Here is a 25,167-nt window from a genome sequence, read left to right as displayed (position 1 = left end):
CTGTCTCCATTACTATTCCTGCCAGTACATTTCACAACCTAACCATCCTTTGTAAAAATAAATGTTGCATCTAGTAATATTTTCAATTCTATGTCTTCTCCATGCCAATAGATAAAGTTTCTCTCTATGTATTATATCTAAATCCTTACAAACATTAAATACCTTTATCAAACCCCTAACAATCTCCTCCGTTCCAAGAGCAACTTCAGCTTCCATCCATTCACATAACCAAAGTTCTCACATCAAAGTTCCTGGCAGGGCAATGATCCCACTGTTGCTGAGGTGCAACCCATAGCAATAAGGGTCAGGACGCCTTCCAGTGGTGCAATAGCAGCCAATGTAAATGCATCTTAAACTCTTTGTATACTGGGGTCCAAACGACACTCTTGGATTCATCACTGTGCAACAGTTAAAACACACTGGAGGCTGAGCTGGTGCTTGACTCAAGCCAGCCGCACAGCAGCATGACCAAGTGTTGAAGATGCCGTTTACCTCATTGCAAACACAACAGATATATTGCGTCCCGCAGTTCATAGCCCTGCGAGGTGAAAGGCCAGTTGCTGACATCTATGCCCGAATGATCAGCACACAGCTGCGAGACACCACTCTCTCCTTCACCAGGTGAAGAAGTTAACCAACCATTAGATTGGAGTGAACATTAATGCTGTTGAGACAAGCAGGGGGATGAGGGGTGATCTTATAGAGGTGTACAAAAGCATTAGAGGAATTGATCAGATACTGGAAGTCTTTTAGCCCAGAGATGGGGAATCGAGAACTAGAGGTCATAGGTTGAAGGCGAAGGGGAAAAGATTTAATGGGAACCTGAGGGGTAACCTTTTTTTACACAAAGGGGAGTGGGTGTACAGAACAAGCTGCCGGAGGAGGTAGTTGAGGCAGGTACTATAGCTACATTTACAAAACATTTAAACAGCTGCATGGATAGGGTGGGCTTAGAGGGATATGGGCCAAAAGCAGGAAGGTGGGACTAGTTTAGATGGGACCTGATGGTTGTCATGGCAAATAGGGCAGAAGGGTCTGTTTCCACACTGTATGACTCTATGACAAGTAGCGGGTCCAAGGCAGACTAAGTGTAATTACCAAACACAATTCAAGAAGCATTTCACTGGCAAAATACAGTGGAGTGATTTTACACATCATACATAAGACATAATCTTCCTCCACTCATTGCATTTTGCTGAAGGAATCACTTTGCCTTCACCTGGAGATAATATTGCAATTCTGGACATGGATACTGTGGCTATAGTGGTGGTAATTCCTCTGGACATGGCTATAGTCTCTTTTTGAATTGCGGCCAAAAGCCCTACCGTTGCCTCCAATTCATTGGCGAACACGATGGGGACATTGGTGCATGCAATGTGCTGGTTTTCGACATGTATACACTGAGCCACATTCAAAGATCCTCCCCTTCCCCAGCAGGGAGTACTCACCAATGCCACTGCTCTGCTTACTTCCTGAACTATGCGCAAGAGTCATGGCGTAGGCACACACCTCGGTTGCTTCTCTCTGAGCGAGCTGACGGAGGCAGGCGACTGCCGCTCTTCGAAGCAGCAAGTGAGAGCTGCACAAGTGGACCTGTGGAAGGGAACTGCTCTCATCAATCAGCTAAAGTAGCTAGCGTCGACTGCCTGTGTTGATGGTGCGAGTTTAGAAGGTGAAATAAATGTAGATATCCATGATCTGTACTGAGCTCAATATACATAAAAATGGATCGAGGTATTTGACTCTGGAGTCTAAAATATTCATCTTTACATCAAACTTTATGACTGAGACAAAGATAGTTTGAACCACTGCTCTATGCTATTATTACATTCAACAAGCTTCCTCCCAGCATACTTCATGTAAGCCCATCAATGTATCTTTCCATTCCTTTGCTCTCACTTCCGGATTAATCATGTTTCCTCTCAATTTATTTGTAACACCCGCTTTGTTTGCCTACATTATCGGCAATGCTCCAGCCGCCGGCCCGGTGCTCGCTGGTGGGAGACCGCTTTTCGGAGCTCCCGGAGCGGGGCCTTACATCGCCCGGCGCGGCTTTAACGGCTGCGGGACTTGCCATCGCCCGCCGGGGGCTCTAACATCGGGAGAAGAATGGGAAACAGGGAGAGACAGTGACTTTGCCTTCCATCACAGTGAGGAGGAGATTCACTGTGATGGATGTTCGTGTAAATCGTGTTAATTGTGTGTCTTGGGTTTTTTTCCTTGTTGTATGACTGCAGAAACCAAATTTTGTTTGAACTTCATTTGAGGTTCAAATGATAATAGATGGTATTGTATTGTATTGTAAAGAAGTTTATTTTGAATTCCTTGTTAGATTTATGAGTGACCATCTTATAATTATGCCCTCAGATTATGTGGGAACGTCTACATGATGGAATCATTTCATCATCAAATGTTTCTCTAGCTCCTCAAAGACTCCTTCATCATGTTGTAGGTGTGTACAAGGAGAGACACAAGGCCACTATTCTGTCCATCACTGCAGCTGATGCTGAAGGAACACAGAGCAGGATAGTCCTGCTTCTCACAGCTTTCCAATATACATTGGACAAATGATGAGACATTCCCCAGAGATTTTGTGCATTAATGCCTTAAAGTGTTTTAAAGCCAATTAAGCAAAAGGACATGCGGCCGGCAAAAATATGCACAGCAAGTTCCCATAAACAATCATATACAATGGTCACTTGCTTCTTTTATATTTCTAAGAGATAGATTGCGGAAACAGGCCCTTCGGCCCACCAGTGATCCTCATACATTAGCACCATCCTACATACACTTGGGGCAATTTACAATCTTTACCGAGCCAATTAACCTACAAACCTGTACATCATTGGATTACGGAGGAAACAGGAGCACCCGGAGAAAACCCACACCGTCACGGGGAAATGTCTTTTCATTTTGCACTGTACAGCTGTTGCTTTGCAAGATGACAATAAAGGTTGATTGATTGATTGATTGAAAATGTACAAACTCCGTACAGACAGCAACTGCCGTCAGGATCAAACCCGGGTCTCTGGCGCTGTAGGGCAGCAACTCTACCACTGCACCATCTGTTTTAATGATGTTGATTAAGGTCTGCATGAAGAGCTCCCTGCAAAATGGGCATGGGACCAAGATTAGTCCACCACTGAAGGTCACAACACTTCTGAAAGTGAGGCCTCAGTCATCCATTGGTAACACTGGATCATTTGCTCACGTCTCTGGAATGGCCAGTAGGCAAATATGTTTCACATCCGAGCCACAGCCATAGCCACATTGTTGGCACTACCTTTGCTCAGTTCCACTTACGCACAGACTGGGCACCAGACTGGACAGATTGACGTGACGTGGTGCGAACATATGCAGCTGCTGAAGGCAGGATATGGCTGCTGCCTGTGCAAGGGAATCGGAGTGATCTTGCATGATGGCACAGCCCACGAGGCATGAAGAGCGAATTGTAGATGTGGAAGCTCCATTACCTGGAAAGAAGTAAATACCATTTAAAAGCCTGGGTGGAGATTGCAACAGCATGCCATGCAACTGTGGCAGTTTCTGCATGGTACAAACATTTCCAAAACTTACAAAATTCTTAAGGGGTTGGATAGGCTAGATGCAGGAAGATTGTTCCCGATGTTGGGGAAGTCCAGAACAAGGGGGTCACAGTTTAAGGATAAGGGGGAAATCTTTTAGGACCGAGATGAGGAAAAAAATTTTCACACAGAGAGTGGTGAATCTCTGGAATTCTCTGCCACAGAAGGTAGTTGAGGCCAGTTCATTGGCTATATTTAAGAGGGAGTTAGATGTAGCCCTTGTGGCTAAAGGGATCAGGGGGTATGGAGAGAAGGCAGGGATGGGATACTGAGTTGGATGATCAGCCATGATCATATCGAATGGCAGTGCAGGCTCGAAGGGCTGAATGGCCTACTCCTGCACCTATTTTCTATGTTTCTAAAGTATCAGGTATTGATAACATTCCTGCTCCTGAAAATGCAAGATAAGTTGGTGTTTTGGTTGTTTCCAACCCACCTCTTTCCCTGCCAGCCTACCTTGAAGTTCTGGTCCAACGGTGGTGATTAAAGCTCCCAGACAACGACCCAAACACTGGTGCACTTCTGTATGTGACGGGGGAACAGTCAGCAGCAGGGTCAGGACAAGCGATAAGGTAGGCTCCACGTACCCACGGTACATGGGGCCACTCGAATCCACAATCAGTGCCAGCGAGTGAAGAGCCCAGGTCTGAAGAAATGGAAACACAGTCAACACTGACAACCCCGCTTAAAGCAGGACCAGCGCACGGATTCGGACTTTGAATGATTTACCTGCACTTCTGGCGAAGTGCCGTCCTGTGCAAGAGCCAAAAGAATGCTGACGCTTGTCTTCAGATGCTGCCCCGAGCCAATCCCACCAACATAACGATGAAGGCAGCCAAGAGCAAGAGAATGGCCCGTTCTGGACACCACATCGCGAGCCGATTTCAACCTAATAAAATAGAAACTTCTTAGGCAAAACACTTCAACAGATCTAGTGATAGACAATGCTGGAAATAAATAATTCTTAAATTAACCTGGTCCGTTCAAGCTAAAACTGTATTTTGCACCATGCTATTACCCTCAGTAAGATTTCACATAATGTGGAAGAACTGGGTTCAGAGTTTAAATCTAGATGAAGTAGATCAGTTATCTCCTGCTGAACTGGGAAGATGTTTGATTTACAGTGCAATCAAAGGGTACAATCATTCCCTCTTCTCCCCTCTCCTGTTGAGAAAAAGCTACAAAAGCTTGACAACTCGTACCACCAGATTCAAGAAAAGCCTCTTCCCTGATATTATCTCACTATTGAAAGGTTCTTCCTTAATCTAAGGAATGTATTTCCAATTGCCTGATTTACCTTTTGGTTTAGTTTAGAGATAGAGCATGGAAACAGGCCCTTCGGCCCACCAGGTCCGCGCCGACCAGCGATCCCCGCACATTAACACTAACCTACACCCACTAGGGACTTTTTGTTTTACATTTACCAAGCCAATTAACCTACAAACCTGTACGTCTTTAGAGTGTGAGAGGAAACCGAAGATCTCGGAGAAAACCCACGCAGAATACGGGGAGAACGTACAAACTCCATGCAGACAGCTCCCGTAGTCAGGATCGAACCCGGGTCTCCAGCGCAGCATTCGCTGTAAGGCAGCAACTCTAACGCTGCACCACCGTGACCTGCAACCTTGGTTCTTCACTTGCTCTTCCTTATCTGCACTTTATGTAACACTAAATTCTTCACTGTTTCCCTTCTCGTTTGCACTACCTACTTACTTGTGTATGGTTTGATTGTACTCAGGTGTGGTATGATTTGTCTGGTTAGCACAAAACACATTATTTTCCACTGTTTCTTGTGCACGTAATAAAAATAAACCAACACTAATGTTAATGAATTACGTAAAATATGACTCTTGAAAGGAACAAGTTTAGGTAGGAGAGGAGTATAATGAACAAGGCATTGGGAATGTCAATGACTGAGGCTCCTATGTCACAACAGGGCGTACTTGTCAAAACTGTGCTGGGCCATCCTGGCTATGAAGGTGGCCTCTCCGACAACTTGAGCCATCCTTCCCAAAGCTTCACCAGCAGCACATCGCAAAATTGGATTGGGATTGTCGAGAACTCCCATAACAAGTGCCAGGGCCGACTTCCGCACCTCATCAGGGCCCAGAGTACTCTTGTTCTCGGCTAAACCCTAAAGAAAGGGGGGGGGAATCATTAATGGTGCCCTTTGGAGTTCCACATTCACAAGCAATAATAAGACAGAATTATTACCGTGCAACAATGAAATAGCCCTACCTTTAGTGCACTAAGCACAGCAGTGAAGATATTAATCTGTACTGCCTGTTGACGAACACCTTTTGCCTGCTTGATGCATTCAGCAAAATGATCCAACATTTGGAGCCTGAGGAAACAGCAACCTATCAATAGGCATCGTCGGGACGAGTGTTAATGTGAACAGTTATGTAGCCAAGTATTTCTCCAATGGTTAAATTATTGAAAACACAGAAATGGACGGTGCTTGTGATAAAACCATGGCTTTATTGCTCTGAGCGTTTTATTTAACCACAGCAAAATTGTCTGGGATCTCTGCTAGAAGACAGCACAGTACGTACAATTGGTTGACAGCCCAAGTTCACAATGGCCAACGTTGCAGACAATAAATTTACACTCTCATTTATAACCCACGGAGGTCTGACAAAAGTACTTAAATTCTTTGGTTTGCTTGGGCCAGATGTGAATTTGTTGTGTCAGGGTATTGATGAATCTGTCTAAACCAGCAGATACAGGACATTTGATGTATATGTGAAGGCTGGCAATTAAAGAAAGCACTAAAACAGGAACAATCTAATCTGTTCCTTCATCTCTCCACCACTTTCGCTCAAGCATCTTTTTGTTTCTGCTCCTTGTGCCATTAAAGACAAATCTTTCAAGGACACCATTCTTCACTATGCATCAGATCCCCATCACAAACTTTTGACAATTGGGAAACCAGCAGAAAAATATCTTTGGGTCCAAAGAGTTCACGTTTCATCCAACTCCATCCAGAAACCTTCACGACATCTCTGTGGAAATCTCTTGCGCTCTCTTATCCACTGGCTTTGTCAGCTTCAACGCTCTGGGTAGTTACTTATGGTACACTTGCTATTCTTTGTCTGGAAGTTCCATTTCACTTATTTTCTTGATCCAATTACAATGCTTTAGGCGTGTTTCAAATCTCACCACAGGAAACAACATCCCAGGATCAAAGGTGCCCAGTCTCATCATACTCACAGAAACAGACCAATGTAATTTAATGGCCCTGTGGCACTTTGGAATGTCCTGGAAACAAGATGCAAAGACAGGATCTTCCTTTTCTATATTATGCAGAAAATTCTGCTTCTTTAAACAAACAACTTCAATTCTGCTAATGGAACTCAGTACCAATTACTCACACCTTTCTGTGTAGGAAGGAAGTGCTGATGCTGATTCATACCCTTCTGTTGTTATACAAGAGCACTGATTTCTATTTGATTTGGCAGTCAAACCAGGTCAGTGTAGTTAAATGATTAATTTCCCTATGGTAGAGTCTGATGTACTGCCTAACCTATCTATCTATATTACTAAATCTCTGTTCTTGACCGCTTTTGGCCTTCTGTGCTGCGATTTCCGAGAGAACGCCGCCACCTACGGCAGTCATTTTTGGCCACCTCGCTCAGAGCCCCCCTCCGCCGCATGTGTGCCGAGGATTTTTCCCGTCGATGAAAAATGACAGAGATATTAATGTTTTTACAAAATTCCCCATTATCTCTGCTGCCCCTGGTGGAGGGACTATAAAACCAGGAAGTGGTGTGCCTCAATCAGTCTCTGCAAGTGGTGTGCCTCAATCAGTGTCTGCAAGTGGTGTGCCTCAATCAGAGCTCTGAATAACACTGAACAAATGTCTCCACAGCTGTGAGTACCCATAATGTGGTTTGAAAATGAAAATATGGTTAGTTTGAGGAAAAAAGCACTGCCTGCAAATGGTTGTTTGGGTTGAAGTAAAAAGGCACCCTCTCTCTCTCTCTCTCCCCTCCTCTCTCTCTCCCTATCCCCCTCTCTTTCTCTCTCTCCCCATGTCTCTCTCCCTTTCTCTCTCTCCCCTCCTCTCTCCCCCTCCTCTCTCCCCCCCTCTCCCCATCACCCCCCTCTCCCCATCACCCCCCCTCTCCTCTTCCCCCCCTCCTCTCTCTCCCCCCTCCCTCCCTCCCTCCCACCTCTCTCCTCTTCACCCCTCTCTCCTCTTCCCCACCTCACTCTCCTCTCCCCCCCCTCTCTCTCCCCCCCCATCTCTCTCCCCCCCCTCTCTCTCCCCCCCCTCTCTTCTTCCCCCCCTCTCTCTCCCCCTCCTCTCTCTCCCCTCCCCCCCCTCTCTCCCTCTCTCCCCCCCCCCTCTCTCTCTCTCTCCCTCTCCCCCATCTCGCTCTCTCTCTCTCTCTCCCCCCCCTCAATCTCTCTCCCCCCTCTCTCTCTCTCTCCCCCCCTCTTTTTCTCCCTCTCCTCCCCTCCATCCCCTCCCCCACCGTCCCTCCCCTAAACACCTCTTGCCCCTTCCCTCCCTCTCCCACCTCTCCCCTCCCCTCACCCCCCCTCTCAGCACACCCTCTCTCTCCCCCTCCCCCCCCTCTCTCTCCCCTCATCCCCTCCATTCCCTCCCCTAAGCCCCCTCTACTCCACACCCCCTACCCTCTTCCCTCCACCCTCCCTCACCCTGCTCCCCACCTCACCCCCCTCTCAGCACCCCCTCACTCTCACCCTCTCTCTCTCCCCTCCTCCCCCACCTTTCCCCCCTCACCCACCCTCCCTATTCTCCTCCTCTCCACCCCCCATCCCTCTTGCCCCTCTGTGTCTCTGTCTCTCTCTCTCTCTCTCTGTCTCTGCCCCTTCTCTCTCTGCCCTTACTCTCTACCCCCCCCCCCCCCCTCCCTCTCTAGACGTGACTGCAAGTTGGGGGCTATGCGTCAGTAGATAGGGTGGTTATGGGGTAAAAGGAGCAAATTAATAATAATATAATATCAAGGAGGGTAAATACCGTGAGTGTGGGGGGGGGAGATAGTTAGTGTGTGTGACGCTGCATGCCGCCTCCCCCCCCCCCCCCCCCCCCCCCCCCCCCCCCGCACAACCGCACATTGGGGGAACAGACCCAACGGGTCTGCACTTGGTCTAGTCTTAATTAAAGGATAACTGTTTCCAGCAAAACCAGGTGCCTATGACTTGCATTGTTGCCCAGGGTGACCAAAAATATCAGTAGGGGATCCATCCCCATGATATAAATACAACACAGCGACACTGGCTCCAGCAGCTCAAGTCACCAGTTCCATTCCCATGTTTACTTCTCAAAAACACATTGGTTTTAAATCAAAATAAGATGGCAGAACTTTACTGCTCTTTTTATCAGGTTTCTCTCGCTCCCCTCCATTTAGTGCTCTCCATAAGGATTGATATCACCTTCTTCCAGTACAAGAGAAAATAACTTCCATTTTTCCCCACAGAGACAAGATGAAGTCTACAGTGTACTATTCTAACATAAAATGGTTACCTTCTTATACGTCAAACATCATAATTCTGTAAACATGCAAGACTGGAGTGATAAGAATTGGCCTGTCCCTTGGAACACTTCAGTTAGAGACTTATCTTTCTGTGTGAACTCCTGCTTTTGTCAAACTCAAACCAGGAATCTTCCCGACATTACTAATGGCCAAAAATAGATGTGTAGCTGCTGCAGCTTAACTAGCTAGCAGGAGCAAAGGTAACAATATAATACTTGGTTGAAACAATAAACCATTGTGCTGACTTCCCTTGATGGAATTTTAGCAGTAATTGATAACATTTATTGCAGCAGTATATTTTGATCTATTTCAAGGAACGCAAGGCCATTACAACCACCAAAACACCCGCAGAAAACAACAAAGAAAATTCTACCAAAGAACCTCTAATTTATTATCATGATTGAGCAAGAGGTCCAGAGCAATGCCAACCTAATCTGCTAATCAACTCAGCTAGCCGATCAAATGTGCATAGATGTCCTTCTTCACAAGACCATATGCACCATTTTGAGCAGATGCATGTATTGAGGTTAACATGATTGCTCGCTCAACATTGAGTAAAGTAAAATCACCATGGAATGAAATACTGGCCTCAGACACTCTCCAAAGGATCCAATTTTGTACACAGGAGGCACAAAGTTTGCAGTATTGCTATCCCTGTCAACTGCTAAACTTATGCAACTCTAGGTTTGTCAACATGGAACAATCATATCCTCAATACTGACTTGTGATTTCTGAAAATTAATGCAAATGAAAAGGGCTTTTTTTTGGACAAAAACGAGACAGGGAAGGTTGTCACCAGGTTGTTGATTGAGGCAGCGGGGAGGGGGGGTTACAGAATGAACTGGATATTGCCAGATACAAGCTGTGTGCTTAGTGGGGATTGCTTTTCAGTAAAGGCACTTATACTTCTTGGACCTCTCTACATAAAGAGCAGTGTAAAAGTGGTGTCTGAAGAGTGCTTCTTCCTCCTTCAATTACACCAAATGACAATGATCACGGTTGTTTTGCAGTTGCAGTTTACAATTTCCATGCAAAATTAATGGACAGGATGTAAAAAATAAGTCTTCAAAACATAATGTTTCGTGCTCCAAAGCGTCAAGGACATAAATACCCAGTTCCACAAATCAAGCACTTGCCTATGTTTGAAAGAGACGTGTGGAAACACCACACCAAAGAGGGCAACTGAGGCATCAATGACAGACACTCCAAGGGGCAGGGGTCCAGGCACCGCTTCACCCACTGGGATACGCAGGTAGATAGAGGACGGGTCGTGCTCCAGGGCCCCACTTCCAGATGCACTGTTGGGCTGGAGCTGGGAAAGAAAATGGAAGGAGATTTCTGTTTGTTATTGTCAATCAACTAAAACACATTACCAATTGGACAAGCTGTTAAGAATGGTCTTCCCCAGAAACTATAAATCAGTTTCTTTCTCTGCAGACCCCGCTGATTTTCAAGATCTGCAATATTGTGCTTCTATATTGCTTTGATGTTGATTGAGGGATTATTAGCGAGTTGCTTACTGATGCTCTAGTTATCAGCATGTTGTGGGAATCACATCAGGGGCCTCAGTTTGTCTTATTTACAAGAAACAGTACCTTCAATAATGCAGTACCACTCGGTGCTGTATACCATTGGGAATGTCAGCCTATATTCTGTAGGCACCATCAATATAAACTTCTGATCATGTCCTGTTATGTTGCTCCAACTTCCTCCTTTATAACCCCGTAACAGAGTTGTTACAATCCTGGAAATGTACTTATAAGTGTATTGTGGTGACCAGAATTATGTACAATATTCAAGCAGAAGACCAACTAGCACTTTATACAGTTCTGAAATAACCTCCCTACCCTTCTAATGCTATGGTTAACTAAAGCATCTCCATGCTTCTGAAACATCTAAAGGACCCCAGTGCAAAGGGTCTCCAGTCATTTACTCCAAGATCCCATTGCCCCATTAATTTTAAATTGACCTGCCTTGTTGCATCTTCCAAATGCATTACCCGATACATCTCTGATTCAATTCCATCTGCCATCTTTTTTTGTCCAATTGACCAGATTATCTCATCACTCCTGCAATTTCAATCATCTGTCAATGTTTTCATCATTACTACTAGATTTAAGTCTTCAGTCAGAGGCTGAGGGAAGACCTGACAGAAGTACATAGAATTATGAGGCATAGACAGGGTGGACAGGCAGAACCTTTATCCTCAGGATGGAAATGTCAAAGACTAGAGGGCATAGCTTTAAGGTGAGAGTGGCAAAGTTTAAAGGAGATGTGCGGGCATCTTTTTTTATATGCAGAAAGTGGTGGATGCCTGGAGCTCACAGCCAGAGGTGGTGTTGGAGGCAGATACAATAGTGGCATATAAGAGTCCTTTGGATAGGCAATAGACAATAAACAATAGGCAATAGGTGCAGGAGCAGGCCATTTGGCCCTTTGAGCCATTCAATGTGATCATGGCTGGTCATCCCCAATCAGTGCAATACCCCGTTCCTGCCTTCTCCCCATATCCCGTGACTCCGCTATTTTTAAGAGCCCTATCTAGCTCTCTCTTGAAAGCATCCAGAGAACCTGCCTCCACCGCCCTCTGAGGCAGAGAATTCCATAGACTCACCACTCTCTGTGAGAAAAAGAGTTTCCTCGTCTCCGTTCTAAATGGCTTACTCCATATTCTTAAACTGTGGCCCCTGGTTCTGAACTCCCTCAACATCGGGAACATGTTTCCTGCCTCTAGCGTGTCCAAGCCCTTAACAATCTTATATGTTTCAATGAGATACCCTCTCATCCTTCTAAACTCCAGAGTGTACAAGCCCAGCTGCTCCATTCTCTCAGCATTTGACAGTCCCGCCATCCCGGGAATTAACCTTGTAAACCTACGCTGCACTCCCTCAATAGCAAGAATAGGGACCAAATTAGGGGACCATAACTGCACACAATACTCCAGGTGTGGTCGCACTAGGGCTCTGTACAACAAGCAGGGAATGGAGGGATATGGATCATGTGCAGGCATCATGTTTGGCACAGACATTGTGGGCCGAAGGATCTGTTCCTACGTTGTACTGTTCTATGTTCTATGTTCCAATCATTGTCAGCTATTTTGAAAAGCAAGGTACCAAATACTGAACCCCATTGATAATGGTCTTCCAAACCACAAATACCCATCAACTATCCCTTCACTTCCTGGTGTTTTTAGATTCATTTTTAGATCCCATGCATCTCTTCTGTTCAGCCTGCCAAATGAAACCTCATCAAAAGACTTACTAAAATCACTAACTAGATAAAATGTACTGTCTCATTGACCTCCTTGTTGCCTTCGGAAACAATTTATCAAGTTAGTCAGACATTACACAGCCTAAACAAATTCATGCTGATTGATCTGTACCTTTCTAGATGAAGATTTACTCTCTCCCTTTCACTGGATTCCAATGATGTGCCCATCATAGTTAAACTAACTAGCCTGCAACAACTAGATTTATTCTTTACTCTTTTTTAAAACAATGGTACAATGTTAGTCCTCAATCCCCTGGCACCATTCCTGGAGCCAGGGGGAAATGAAAAAAATTAATGGTCAGAACCCCCACAATCTTCACCGTTGTATTTTAAAACACCCGGGGATAAGTTTAGTTTGGATTTGTCATTTTATCTACTTTCCACTTTCAAATATTAATGTCTGCTCCATTAACTATTTCACATTTTCTCTCCTTAACAATATCAGAATTGTGCCCTCTTTTATCAGACAGTTACAAATAATTCATAGAGGACATTACCCACATCGTGCCACAGTCCCTTCATTGGTGCCCAATAGGAGCTATTCTTCATTACTTCCGTGCTCATTATGTACTTTATGAATTATCTATGATTTTATTTGCTGATATTTTTCCATATCCTTTGCTTTGCTTATGTTCCTTTTCATTTCACTCCAACACTCACTATATTCTTCTAGGCTTTCTTCCAGCTCCTGCCAGTGTCAAGTTGTCAGTCTAACAAAGGCTCCCCATTTATTGGCCACTTAACCCTATGCATCTTATCACCCAGGGCTCTACATCTGGCATTTCACATCTTTTCACTGCTGGAGTATGTTTACTGAACACTCCGCCTCCCACAGCCGAGACTGATTTATACTCACGCTGCTGTTTTCAGCCCACCTTTGCTAAATCACCAGTGCAATAGAACACAGAACCGTACAACACAGGAACAGGCCCTTTGGCCCACAATGTCCGTGCCAAACATGTTGCCAAGTTAAACTAATCCCCTGTGCCTGCATATGATCAATATCCCTCCATTCTCTGCATGTCCATGAGCCTATCTAAAATACTCTGAAATGCCACTATTATAACTACATCCACCGCCACCCCTGGCAGCATGTTCCAGGCACTCATTACTGTATAAAACACACATGCCCTTCACATCTCCTTTTAACTTTCCTCCTCTCACTTTAAAGCTAGGGCTTCTTGTCTTTGGGATTTCCACCCTGTCGGAAAAAGGTTCTGACTGTCTGCCCTATCTATGTCTCCCATAATTTTATATACTTCTAATTTTATATCATTCTAAAATGAATCAATGAAGCCATTAATGAAATTAATGGAATTAATGAAACCTAGGAACATTAATAAAATTGGCCTTACTCCAATTTAGAAGGTATTTTTATCTATGTCGTGTTCCATAAAAACTGTAAATCGAACTGAATTGTGATCATACTCACATAAGTGCTCACCCATTTACCTGCCTAGTCCCCTTCCTTAAAAATAACACTTTTCAGTATTGCCCTTGAGACATACTTGCTAAGAAAAAGTTCTGAATTTATTTAGGAATTATTTTCCACCTAGTACCCTGGTCACATTAGGTAATTACCACACTCGAGTTTCGTCACTTTCGTTGAGGTTTCTTTACTGCTCTTCTCTCCCTGAATGATTGATCTTTTTCATATTTCAACATATAAATCTTGTTTGAAATCCGTTCCAACATGTTATCTCTCCTCAAAGCAGTGACTGTTTCCTCCACGCCCAATTTATTTAATCGTCTCGCTCTCTCATCTGAATAAACTGCTTCCTGCTACCCCACGCAGCATTGTAAAGTGGTTTGGCCTGGGGGCAAAATATTTCTCACAAAAATACTGCAAAGCACATAAACACCATCTACAAATGCCAGAATACAGAATAGCTATGGGCAGCTGCTGAACATGACCATAAACTTGAACTTTCACTGGGTCAACAGTAGCACAGCAAGCTCAAAACTGTAGCATTTTCACTGGTGGAAACATATCCTAAATGCTAAATCCATAAAATGATACGATTCCTATCCCTCATAGGAAGACACAAAATGCTGGAGTAACTCAGCGGGACAGGCAGCATCTCTGGAAAGAAGGAATGGGTGACGTTTCGGGTCAAGACCCTTCATCAGACTCTTCGGGTCGAGACCCTTCTTCAGACCTATCTCCTATCTATATCCCTCTAAAGCCTGCATTTCCTTGTGCCTATCCAAAAGCCTCTTAAACGCTACCATTGTATCTGCCTCCATTACCACCACTGTCAATGCGTTCCAGGCCCCCACCACCCTGGGTAAAAAAAAAAACTTGCCCTGCATATCTCCATTACACTTACCCTCTCTCACCTTATAGCTATGCCCTCTAGTGTTGGACATTCCCACCCCAGGAAAAAGGTTCTGGCTGTCGACCCTATCTATGCATCTCATAATTTAATAAACTTCCATCAAGTCTCCCCTCAACCTCTGACGTATCCATGAAGAACCAAGTTTTCCTTGCAGTCTTTTACATACACTACGTGTTCACCTACAACTATACTGTAACATGCAACGGGTAAAGGAAGTTGCCCAGATAATTTGGGTCCTCGCCCAGTGTGACACTGAGGGAGTATTGCAAAGTCAAACATATTCCTTCAGATGAGACATAAAAGCACTCTCCACTTTCTAAGATGCAAGTAAAAGTAGGGGAAATTCACCCCTCCCTTGCTCAACAGTCTTTCCTCAACCAAAACAGTAAAAAAAAGGTAATGAATCACCCTAATTATTGATTGCATGCATTCACAGCACAGAAATATAGTGTCATGTCACTGGAGATGATGACTGAGGTACACACTGCTAGATATTAAATAACTTAAAGGAAAATACAGATTGGAATAACAGTAAATCTAAACCATATAAAAGTGGCAAGGCCATAATGGGAGAAAAATAAATGATAATTTAACATGCTGTTTATTTTGATTAGAGTTGCAATATTTCCCGTCCTGTTCACAATTCAGAAAGCAACAAGTAATTATCCTCCTGCAGGCAAATAATAATTACCACTGTTAGTGATTAACTTGTTATCACCAGGACTTGCACCCTTCCATCCCCAGCAGTAAAAGAGCTAACATATAGGTAACCACACACTATTTGCAGCATTTTTAATTTTCCTATTGTTAATTGGGATATAGAGCAGTGGAAAATTTACCCTGGTATCCATGGTTTTTAACCTCCAGGTCCTATTCATTGAAAGTATTGCACCCCATTTCCTTTACCTGTTTTTGCTTCCAACTGAAGAAAGATATCTCTTGTTGTGAGATCTAATTTGATCTTGCCAAAAGCTGCAGTGTTAAAATGCCAACAGCTAACACAGTTCAACTCCAGCTTCATTATTCTCCCAGAGGGCATCACTTGACCTACCTCTAGCACCAGACAACATGCTAAATTCACCCTTACATGTATCCTTCAAACAACCATTCATGTCGATTATCTGACTACTTTGGGCATGTCCACTTTAGACTGTAGACTTTTAGAATTTTGAGATACAGCGCAGAAACAAGCCCTTCATCCCACCGAGTCCACACCGACCAGCAATCACCCCGTACACTAGCACTATCCTACACACCAGAGACAATTTTACCGAAACCATTTAACCTACAAACTTGGATGTCTTTGGAGTGTGAATGGAAATGAATCACCCGGAGGAAACCCATGCGGTCCCGGGGAGAATGTAGACAGCACCCATAGTCCGGATCGAACTTGGGTCTTTGGCGCTGTAAGGCAGCAGCTCTATTGCTGCACCACTTGTAGGATCTTTGAATGTGCGGAGCTTGGCTGCCATTATGCCTGCTCTCAGATGTCCCAAAGTTGTAGAGAGTGTTTCAGAAACTTTGGCCTCCCGCAAGATGTTTCATCTTGCCAAATGTCTACAACTGTTATTATTAATTTAATCGTGCTCTTGCGAGCTCTGCCAGCAACATAAAATAGCTTGTTTTAGGGGTATTGGCTCTTTCACAGCTTACCTGATCCTCAATGGATTTGTGGTCAGTTTCTTGAAGCCAGGAACCAAGGAGGACACTGTCGTCATAGTGACAGAGTGACCGCAGCAGCGAAGTGGTTGTGTTGGAAGAATTGTCAGTCAATGTAAATTCTGCAACCAATTCCCTTAGCAGAGCGTTGAAGCTTCCTAAAGAGGAATTACACAGTTAAGATCATTTTGGATTCTCCAGAGTTTTATCAATATTGACATCTCAATTAAACTACAGATAAATGCTACAACGACCATTTCTATGCAGTTAGTCATAATTATTTGTGCTATCTTGCATGCAAGCCAGATCAAAGTTTCCCAATTCAACAGTGGTTAAGTACTTAGTGGCAGCAGCTCTTAAACTACATTTATCATATAAAACCACTGTTGAGTCAGTAGGAACAGCTCTGCAAATATAGTTAGCTAAACAGGATGCACATCAAATGAATCAATTATCAGACCTGACTGATGAACCATTAACTTGTGGAACATTAGTTTCAAACACCGACTGGTATCATGACGTGGGCACAATCTTGGCATATTGTGATGGATGAAATTCAATTGTACCTTTCAAATGTAATCCCGATAAATATTTCAAAATAAAACAAAAACTGCAGCTGTTTAGGGAAACTATGGGGCAACAGGGCTGAGGAGGTCACTCCACACGGAATTGACAGGTTTGATGGGCCGAATGGCCCTTTTTTTGCACTATAATGCCTCTGTGGTTTGATTAGTTGGTATAGTCCACAGTTCTGGTCTCCATATTATGTAAAGGATATAGAGGCAAATGCAGCAAAATGGGTTCACAGGATGATACCAGAATTTAGAGCTTCTACCTGTCACACAGGGTGTTGAGGGAAGATGGAGTGAATAAATAGTCTCTATTCTTTAAAATATATGGAGAGAAGACGGACCTCGCCAAGATATCACTAAAAGGATCTAACATAGCAGATGTAGTCAAGATTTACCCTTGTGGAGATCACATGCGTTAGATAAAAGAGTCGTCAATAAATCTTATTAGAAAAGAAAATGTTGAAACCACTCAGCTGATCAGACAGCATCCGTGAGAAGAGTAACAGAGCTCACATTTCAAGTCCAAGAATCTTCTTCAGAACCAGGAAATAGAGATAAAAATAGTAATTTTAATTTGCGGAAAAGATAACAGGAGGGAAATATAGAGCAAAGGGAATATCTGTCATAAAATGAGATCAGACCAAATGTTTAATGTGGCAGTTAGAAGCACATTACAATTCTTTGTCTGTGTAATGTGTTGCTAATCACAAGGCCGTGGATCATGCCCAGCAGGTCAGGCTGTACTAATGGAGAAAGAAAGAGTCAATAGACAATAGACAATAGGTGCAGGAGTAGGCCATTCGGCCCTTCGAGCCAGCACCGCCATTCAATGTGACCATGACGGGCAGAAATGGTGATTTCTAATACAAACAAAGAGTTACCAAACACTGAAGAATTTGGTATCAAGGCCAGAAGGCTGCAACACGCCCAAATGTGTAACAGTGTAGGAGGCCATAAATCAATCAGAGTGAGACTGAGGTGGAGAATTAAAATGCCGAGCAGCCAGAATCTATGGTCTTTTTTTACTGCTTCGCTTCGCACCATCCAGGGACCTTAACAGGTGGAGCAGCAAATCACTGGTACTTTGTCCATTCCCATGCACTGCATTTAGTGTTCACAATCATGTCTTCTGCATATTTGAGAAATATCATGATTATTGGTTCCAGTTGCCGGCCAGTCCACCCCTGCTCTGACCTACCCCAGATTTCCCTTTTTCCAATCCATTGAACCTATCCCTTCTCTACAACTTAAGTTTATCTAAAATTACCTGCTGTATCTCCTTTCTAGTTCTAATCAAGGGTGTCAGACCGTAAGTTATTTTTAACTTTCCACAGATGCTGCCGGATTTGCTGAGCATTTCCTACATTTTCTGTTTAATTCCGATTTCTAGCATCTGCAATTTTTAAACATTTTGAAATCTTATCAAGAATTCAGCTGAAATTTCCCTACACAGGAATGAGGAGTGGCAATTTTGTGAAAGGCAAATAAGATACAGTGACCTGCAGAAGGAGGGTACTGAACAGTGTACAGGAACACTGTTGTATTGCAGTGCAAATACAAATCCACAGGTTAGAGATGGTTGACAAGGCATGGTACAGAATACAAGAACAGGAAGATCATGCTGGAAACTAATAAAACACTCAAAGCTGAAATATCTTGTACAGTCCTGGTCACCACTACACAATCAATGACGGTGCAGAACAGATTTACGAGGGCATTGCCAGGACTAGGACAGTTTAGAGTGGTGGGGTTGAGATTGTTTTTTGGACAAGTCGAGGCAGAGAGGAGATTTAATTTGACGTATAAAATTTCAAAGGTTCTTGCCAGGCTGAACGGGAAGGGCTTATTCACCATTAAAATTAAGGTAACGAGTGAAGGAATTAGTGGGGATTTGCGGAAATATTTTTCATTAAAAAGTGCTGGAAATCAGGAGCTCACAGCTAGAACAGTTTGTAAAGGCAAAACCCTCATCACATTTGAACAATACCAGAAGCATCATATAAGTACTGAAGGCTGGGATGTGTGATTAGTCTGAATAACTCCATCTGAACTGGCAGAATGAATCACACTTTAGTACCTTCGTAGGTCTTTGGAGGCAGTAGAGCCAGGATGTCATAGAGTCGTAAACGCACCATTGCTGCACTCGCCTTTAGCTGAGCTCCATAAGCCTTTATGACTGATGGGATGCTGGAGAATAAAGAACCAGTGGTTACCAGAAGGTAATTAGCTGCACTGAATGTTACCGGACCCCACATTGATTTTAGCTTGTACCTACTTTTAAAAACCCAAGAATGATTTCAAGCCCAACCATTTCCATGTTGACCTTTAATTGTACCTTCTGTAGGATCATATACTATTTAAGGATTTCAATGGGTACTATGGAAAATAATGTCCACTATTAGCATATTACTGGCTGGTATATGACATCCTTGACTCCACAAGTTCCACATCTTCATTGCCAAATCCATTTTTCTCCCTGGTAGCCTCAGACTGTGCAGTCTCAGTTATCTGTTTATCCCAAGTTAAGAGTCTAAGCCCACATTGAACCATCAGGAAAACCTCCGGCATTCCCTTCATCTGCATCGACCTCAGCTCATTAGGCATCAAGCTCCCAGGAACAGCACCATATTTCAACTGTCTCTTGGACAGATCTCCCATTCTTAACTGTGCAAATCTCACCTCATACACAACCTTACTGTCTGAACATTGTCTTATACAAAGCTCATTCCATATACCTGCAGACTGACTGCTAATCCTCCACTGCCTAACATTTAGTATGTACATCCATAAGTTTAAATCCCTCCTTTTAAACTTCGCACTACACCCAACTATAATATCCTTCAGCTGTCCTCTCACCCATCCAAAACATTTTGCCCAATTTCAACCCAGTGCAAACCCCATTACCTTAACTCCACCAATGGCAGCCATCTAGCAAGCCTCCAACAAATGGCAGGCCATTCAACCCATCAAACCTGTTCTATCGTTCAATGGGGTCATAGCTTATCGGTAGCCTAACCCCACCACCTGTTTTGGTCCCACATCTCAAAACATTTGGGAAGTAAAAATCTATCATTCTCAAATGTGAACTTATATGTGAATTATGTGAACTTAATGTGAACTAAATTGGCGTGAAGTAACTTTTTAGGGAGTATTCCACTTTTCTTAACTTACATTTTGAACACTTCCAGCTCCAGGGACTGATGTTCGACCCTAAAATCAGATGCTTTTTGTGTGGTTTGTACATTCTTCCCCGGACTCTGCATGTTTCTGGTGAGCATTCCAGTTTCCTCCCACATACTAAAGATATTCTGGGCTAGATTAATTAGCTAATGTATTTTCCCTTCCACCCACATCCAGATAACTGGTCTATAGTTTCCCCTTTGAACCTCTCCCTTTTTTCTCTCAGTGGTGGAGAAAAAGTTGTTCCCTTTCAACATGCAAGAACATACTAGAACCGGAAGAAATTTGATGAAAGCTGGTGTATCCAAATTCTCCAAAGCTCCCTCCTTCAAAACACTGCGATGGAAGTTGTTAGTTCATGACGATTTACTAATTTCTCCAGTAATTATTCTAATGTTCATTTGATTAGGGATAGTCAACAGTTTTGTACGTGGGAAATAGTGTCTCGTGAATTTGATGGAGTTTTTTGAATAAGTAACTAAGAAGCCTGACGAGGGTAAGGCCGTAGAATATCTGTAGATCGTTTCCACCGCGGCCTCCCCGCGGCGTTCAGCGCCTAGCTCGCCTATCTCACCACTTCCCTGCCCCGTCGGGTCCCCGGTCACTTTCCCCATTCCCTCCCCTGGTATCTTCTCCGATGAAGGGAGGTGAGGCGGATTCGTACCGCACACGTGCCGGATGGGTTAGCATGCTACCCATTAGATACGGTGATTTTGTATATCTATACAAACTCTCCCATATGTGTTATTAACCTTCCGCCACCTATATCGCTTAGCCATGTTCCTATGTACCGATGCTTTCTTTTGTTTCTAGAAGGAAAGATGCAGATTGGTTATTTCCTTCTAGCCAATTGCAGTGCTTATATAGGCGTATAATATCACGAGAGGAATAAAGAGGATGAATGCAAGGAGTCTTAATCCCAGGATAGGGTGATTAAGAACCAGAGGACAAAGGTGTAAGGTGAGAGGAGAAAGATTTAATAGGAACATAAGGGGCAACTTTTTTCACTGAGAGCTTGCTGGGTATATGTAATGAGCTGTCAGAGAAGGTAGTTGAGGCAGGAACAATAGCACCATAATAAAGGTGCCCCCTTGGGGCACAAGGGCTGAAGGACTGGAGAGGAGAGGGACAGCTCGCTGGCAAACCTTAAGAAGGGGAGAGGCGGTTGGACCGCCAAGAACAAACAGGGACCCGGTGGGTGAGAGTTGCCACCGGGAAAAAAGGGGGAGCTGGTGGGAGGGGCTGACGGAACAAAGAGGGACCATCGGGACTATAGTGAGTACTTTGTAACTTTGTCGGCACCAGATACATGGCGAATCTTTATGTACTTTGTGCATTGTATGCAAAAACAAAGAGTTTCACTGTACCGAGGTACATGTGACAATGAAGTATCATTGAATCATTGAACATTCAAAAGACTTGAACAGGAACATGGATAGGAAAGGTTTAGAGGGATGTAGACCAAATGGGACTAGATTAGATGGGGTATCCTGGTCAGCATGGATGAGTTGGCCGACGGGTCTGTTTACGCGCCGAAAGGCTCTATGAGTATTTCATTCTGCTCCCTAGCCATTCTCGACCGGTTGTTCTTCACTAGTTCTAACAAGTTTCATTCATCGTCATATAACACAGATTAAAGACACTTTACAGTGTCATTTAACCCAAATTGACATTTCTGCTGTTAGGAAAGCAGATCATTGGAGCTACAATGCTGCAGCCCTACAAGCTCTGTCACTGTGCTGACCTAAATTATCACAATTAATTATAACACATTTGCTATGTTTTGCAGCTTATCATTCATGCACCAGCTGAAATATTGTCCATGTTACAGACTGACTATGTTAAGGACCTGTCCTACCAGCATGCGATTGCATGCGTCTAGCGCGACCAAACGTGGTCGCTTGAGGCGTATGGCCTCGCGGGGCCGGTCCCAATTCGAACCGTGGAGGCGTATGGAGTTGTGCGGGGCTGGTCCCGACATCATACTCACCAATCAGCTGGGCAGGAGGTGGACCGATTGAATTTGGACGTCGCACGGTGTCGGGCGGTGACGTCATCATGCAACGGCACGCCGGGCGGTGACGTCATCATGCAACGGCACGCCGGGCGGTGACGTCATCGCGCAACGCCACGCGCTAGGCGTACGCCGTCAAGACGCTGCATACGACGTCAAGACGTTGCGTACGCCCGTCGAGACGCTGCGTACGGCCTCAATGCGCCTGCGGGCCGACAGGCCGTTGGCGCGCGGGATTTTCGGACAGTGCAAGATTTTTGGAGCCCCTTCGCGATGTCAGGACCAGCCCCGCACAACTCCATACGCCTCCGCCGATCGAAGTGGGACCGGCCCCGCGAGGCCGTACGCCTCAAGCGACCACGTTTGGTCGCGCTAGACGCATGCAATCGCATGCTGGTGGGACAGGCCCTTTACAATTGATTATAGGGTGATGATGAACATAAAACATTTAATTTCTCTGTCTCTTCCTTATTTTTCGTTTTGGTGTCCCATACAGTATCTTGCTCTATAAACAACCCGCATTCATTTGGTTAATTCTCAGATTCAGAATTTTTTTGGGTCCTCGCATTTTAGAATGGTTCTTGCACAGTGAAAGGAAGCAACCTTTGCCTCAGCATTTAAGAAGAGAGGGAGAGGTGTAGGAGATATCATAGACTTACCACTCGTGCTGAAATCCATCTGTCAGAGTTTTTCCTGCTGGGTTTGTCCATAAATCCGTACGGTTATGCTCATTTCCACTGCCTTCTATTCCTGCCATTTTACAGTTCCATTTGGGAGATTTGGGGGAGGGTCGGGTCCTTTTTGTTCCCTTTGGGCCGGCTCAAATACATTCCTATTCCTTCGAGCGGCCATCTTTCACCTTTCCAATCTCCTAACCAGGTCAATAACCATGTCTTTAGAGTGCCTGCCAGAAGTCTACTTCAACTGCAGTCATAGACCTTCCTCCATTCACTTACTCATTTGATTCTTCAAAACATTCAATTGAATTTTTAGACATAGCGTTTAAAAATCCATATTGCCTCCCACTAATGAGTTCAAAATTCACCAGTGATCAATATTTATACACTCTAAGACCTTTGTTACAAGACATTATATTAATAAGTCTATACATTTCTGGTTTACTTCTCATCTTTCATAAATGATGGTCACATTTGCAATTTTCTAACCTATAAGAATAATTCCTTAATCATCAACATTGTGGACGATTACTGCTAAAGTATCAGCATCTGCTTCCCTTTATTCCATTTCGAATAACACAAGACCTTGACGTTTAATCTTGATGTCCCTCACAAAAGTCTTTCCATGTTCTCAGTCGACTAATCTCACCACCTTTTAGGTCTTCCTTTAATTTTCTCATCCTCCTAGTTTCACAATATTTTTTGCACTTTCTTATGCTCCTTCTTTGAGGTTTATGTTACCTCTCCCCTCTTCTGTTGAAGATGGTTATTTAATTTAACAAAATGATTTTTTACTCTTTGGAAATGCATACTGGTCCTACAAAAGCGAAAGTATTTTGTATTATCATCCATTGACTGTAGGATTACAAAGAAGCTGTTTGGAACAATTTGCTGTCATTAACATCTGCCTCATCCTATTCAAAACTATCTTCTCAAAATAAGGATATTGGTACATGTTAAGCTTTTCCTATCAATAAATTCCATCACTTGATTGCTTTTGGATAAATGTTTCTATACTGCTGGATTCATTAAGTCTATGTCTACATCAATTAAAAAAAAGGCAGTATTGTCTGCAACATGGAAGTCTCTCGCTAAACTGTTCCTCTCTGTCTTCAAGCGATTTAAATATATTTATTTGTACTAGGACTTGTCTCGGATGTTGGGGGACATCTGGGGAGTACTCACTGTGACAACATTAGCATGGCGCATTCTATCGGGGTCATTATTCTGCGGATCACATCGTCGGTGAGAAGTTCAGGACAATGAGCAACAAAGCTCCTCATGGCTACATGGAAAGAACAAGATTTTGCTTTTTAAAACATATTCACCCCATGTATCTCTCCACCCCCCCCCCCCAACATACACTGCGTATATACACAATGGCTTGCAAAAGTATTCATACCCCTTGAACTTTTCCACATTTTGTCACGTAAAACAACCACAAACGTAAATGTATTTTATTGGGATTTTATGTGATAGACCAACACAAAGTGGCGCATAATTGTGAAGTGGAAGGAAAATGATACATGGTTTTCAAATTTTTTTACAAATAAAAAACTGAAAAGTGTGGCGTGCAAAAGTATTCAGCCCCCCTGAGTCAATACTTTGTAGAACCACCTTTCGCTGCAATTACAGCTGCAAGTCTTTTGGGGTATGTCTCTACCAGCTTTGCACATCTAGGGACTGACATTTTTGCCCATTCTTCTTTGCAAAATAGCTCAAGCTCAGTCAGATTGGATGGAGAGCGTCTGTGAACAGCAATTTTCAAGTCTTGCCAGAGATTCTCAATTGGATTTAGGTCTGGACTTTGACTGGGCCATTCTAACACATGAATATGCTTTGATCTAAACCATTCCATTGTAGCTCTGGCTGTATGTTTAGGGTCGTTGTCCTGCTGGAAGGTGAACCTCCGCCCCAGTCTCAAGTCTTTTGCAGACTCTAACAGGTTTTCTTCCAAGATTGCCCTGTATTTGGCTCCATCCATCTTCCCATCAACTCTGACCAGCTTCCCTGTCCCTGCCGAAGAAAAGCATCCCCACAGCATGATGCTGCCACCACCATGTTTCACAGTGGGAATGGTGTGTTCAGGGTGATGTGCAGTGTTAGTTTTCCGCCACACATAGCGTTTTGCATTTAGGCTAAAAACTTCAATTTTGGTCTCATCTGACCAGAGCACCTTCCTCCACATGTTTGCTGTGTCCCCCACATGGCTTGTGGCAAACTGCAAACGGGACTTCTTATGGCTTTTTTTCAACAATGGCTTTCTTCTTGCCACTCTTCCATAAAGGCCCGATTTGTGGAGTGCACGACTAATAGTTGTCCTGTGGACAGATTCTCCCACCTGAGCTGTGGATCTCTGCAGCTC

At 43.9% G+C, this 25,167-nt stretch overlaps 1 protein-coding gene across 1 annotated transcript in view; it reads right to left on the bottom strand.

Moving 5' to 3' along the window:
- Positions 1–25,167, bottom strand: part of heatr5b (HEAT repeat containing 5B) — a 93,104-nt gene that overhangs the window by 36,812 nt on the left and 31,125 nt on the right. Inside the window, exons 13-22 of the mRNA XM_033021795.1 lie at positions 23,988–24,087; positions 19,009–19,118; positions 16,354–16,517; positions 10,228–10,403; positions 5,823–5,928; positions 5,528–5,718; positions 4,314–4,473; positions 4,041–4,230; positions 3,304–3,473; positions 1,449–1,593 (exon numbers count right to left, since the gene is read on the bottom strand). Coding sequence (XP_032877686.1) covers positions 1,449–1,593; positions 3,304–3,473; positions 4,041–4,230; positions 4,314–4,473; positions 5,528–5,718; positions 5,823–5,928; positions 10,228–10,403; positions 16,354–16,517; positions 19,009–19,118; positions 23,988–24,087 — 1,512 coding nt within the window. The remainder of the gene's footprint in view (positions 1–1,448; positions 1,594–3,303; positions 3,474–4,040; positions 4,231–4,313; positions 4,474–5,527; positions 5,719–5,822; positions 5,929–10,227; positions 10,404–16,353; positions 16,518–19,008; positions 19,119–23,987; positions 24,088–25,167) is intronic.

This window comes from Amblyraja radiata, chromosome 5 (genome assembly GCF_010909765.2).
Source record: "Amblyraja radiata isolate CabotCenter1 chromosome 5, sAmbRad1.1.pri, whole genome shotgun sequence".
Lineage (NCBI taxonomy): Eukaryota > Metazoa > Chordata > Chondrichthyes > Rajiformes > Rajidae > Amblyraja > Amblyraja radiata.
This window is presented reverse-complemented; position numbering and strand designations above follow the sequence as displayed.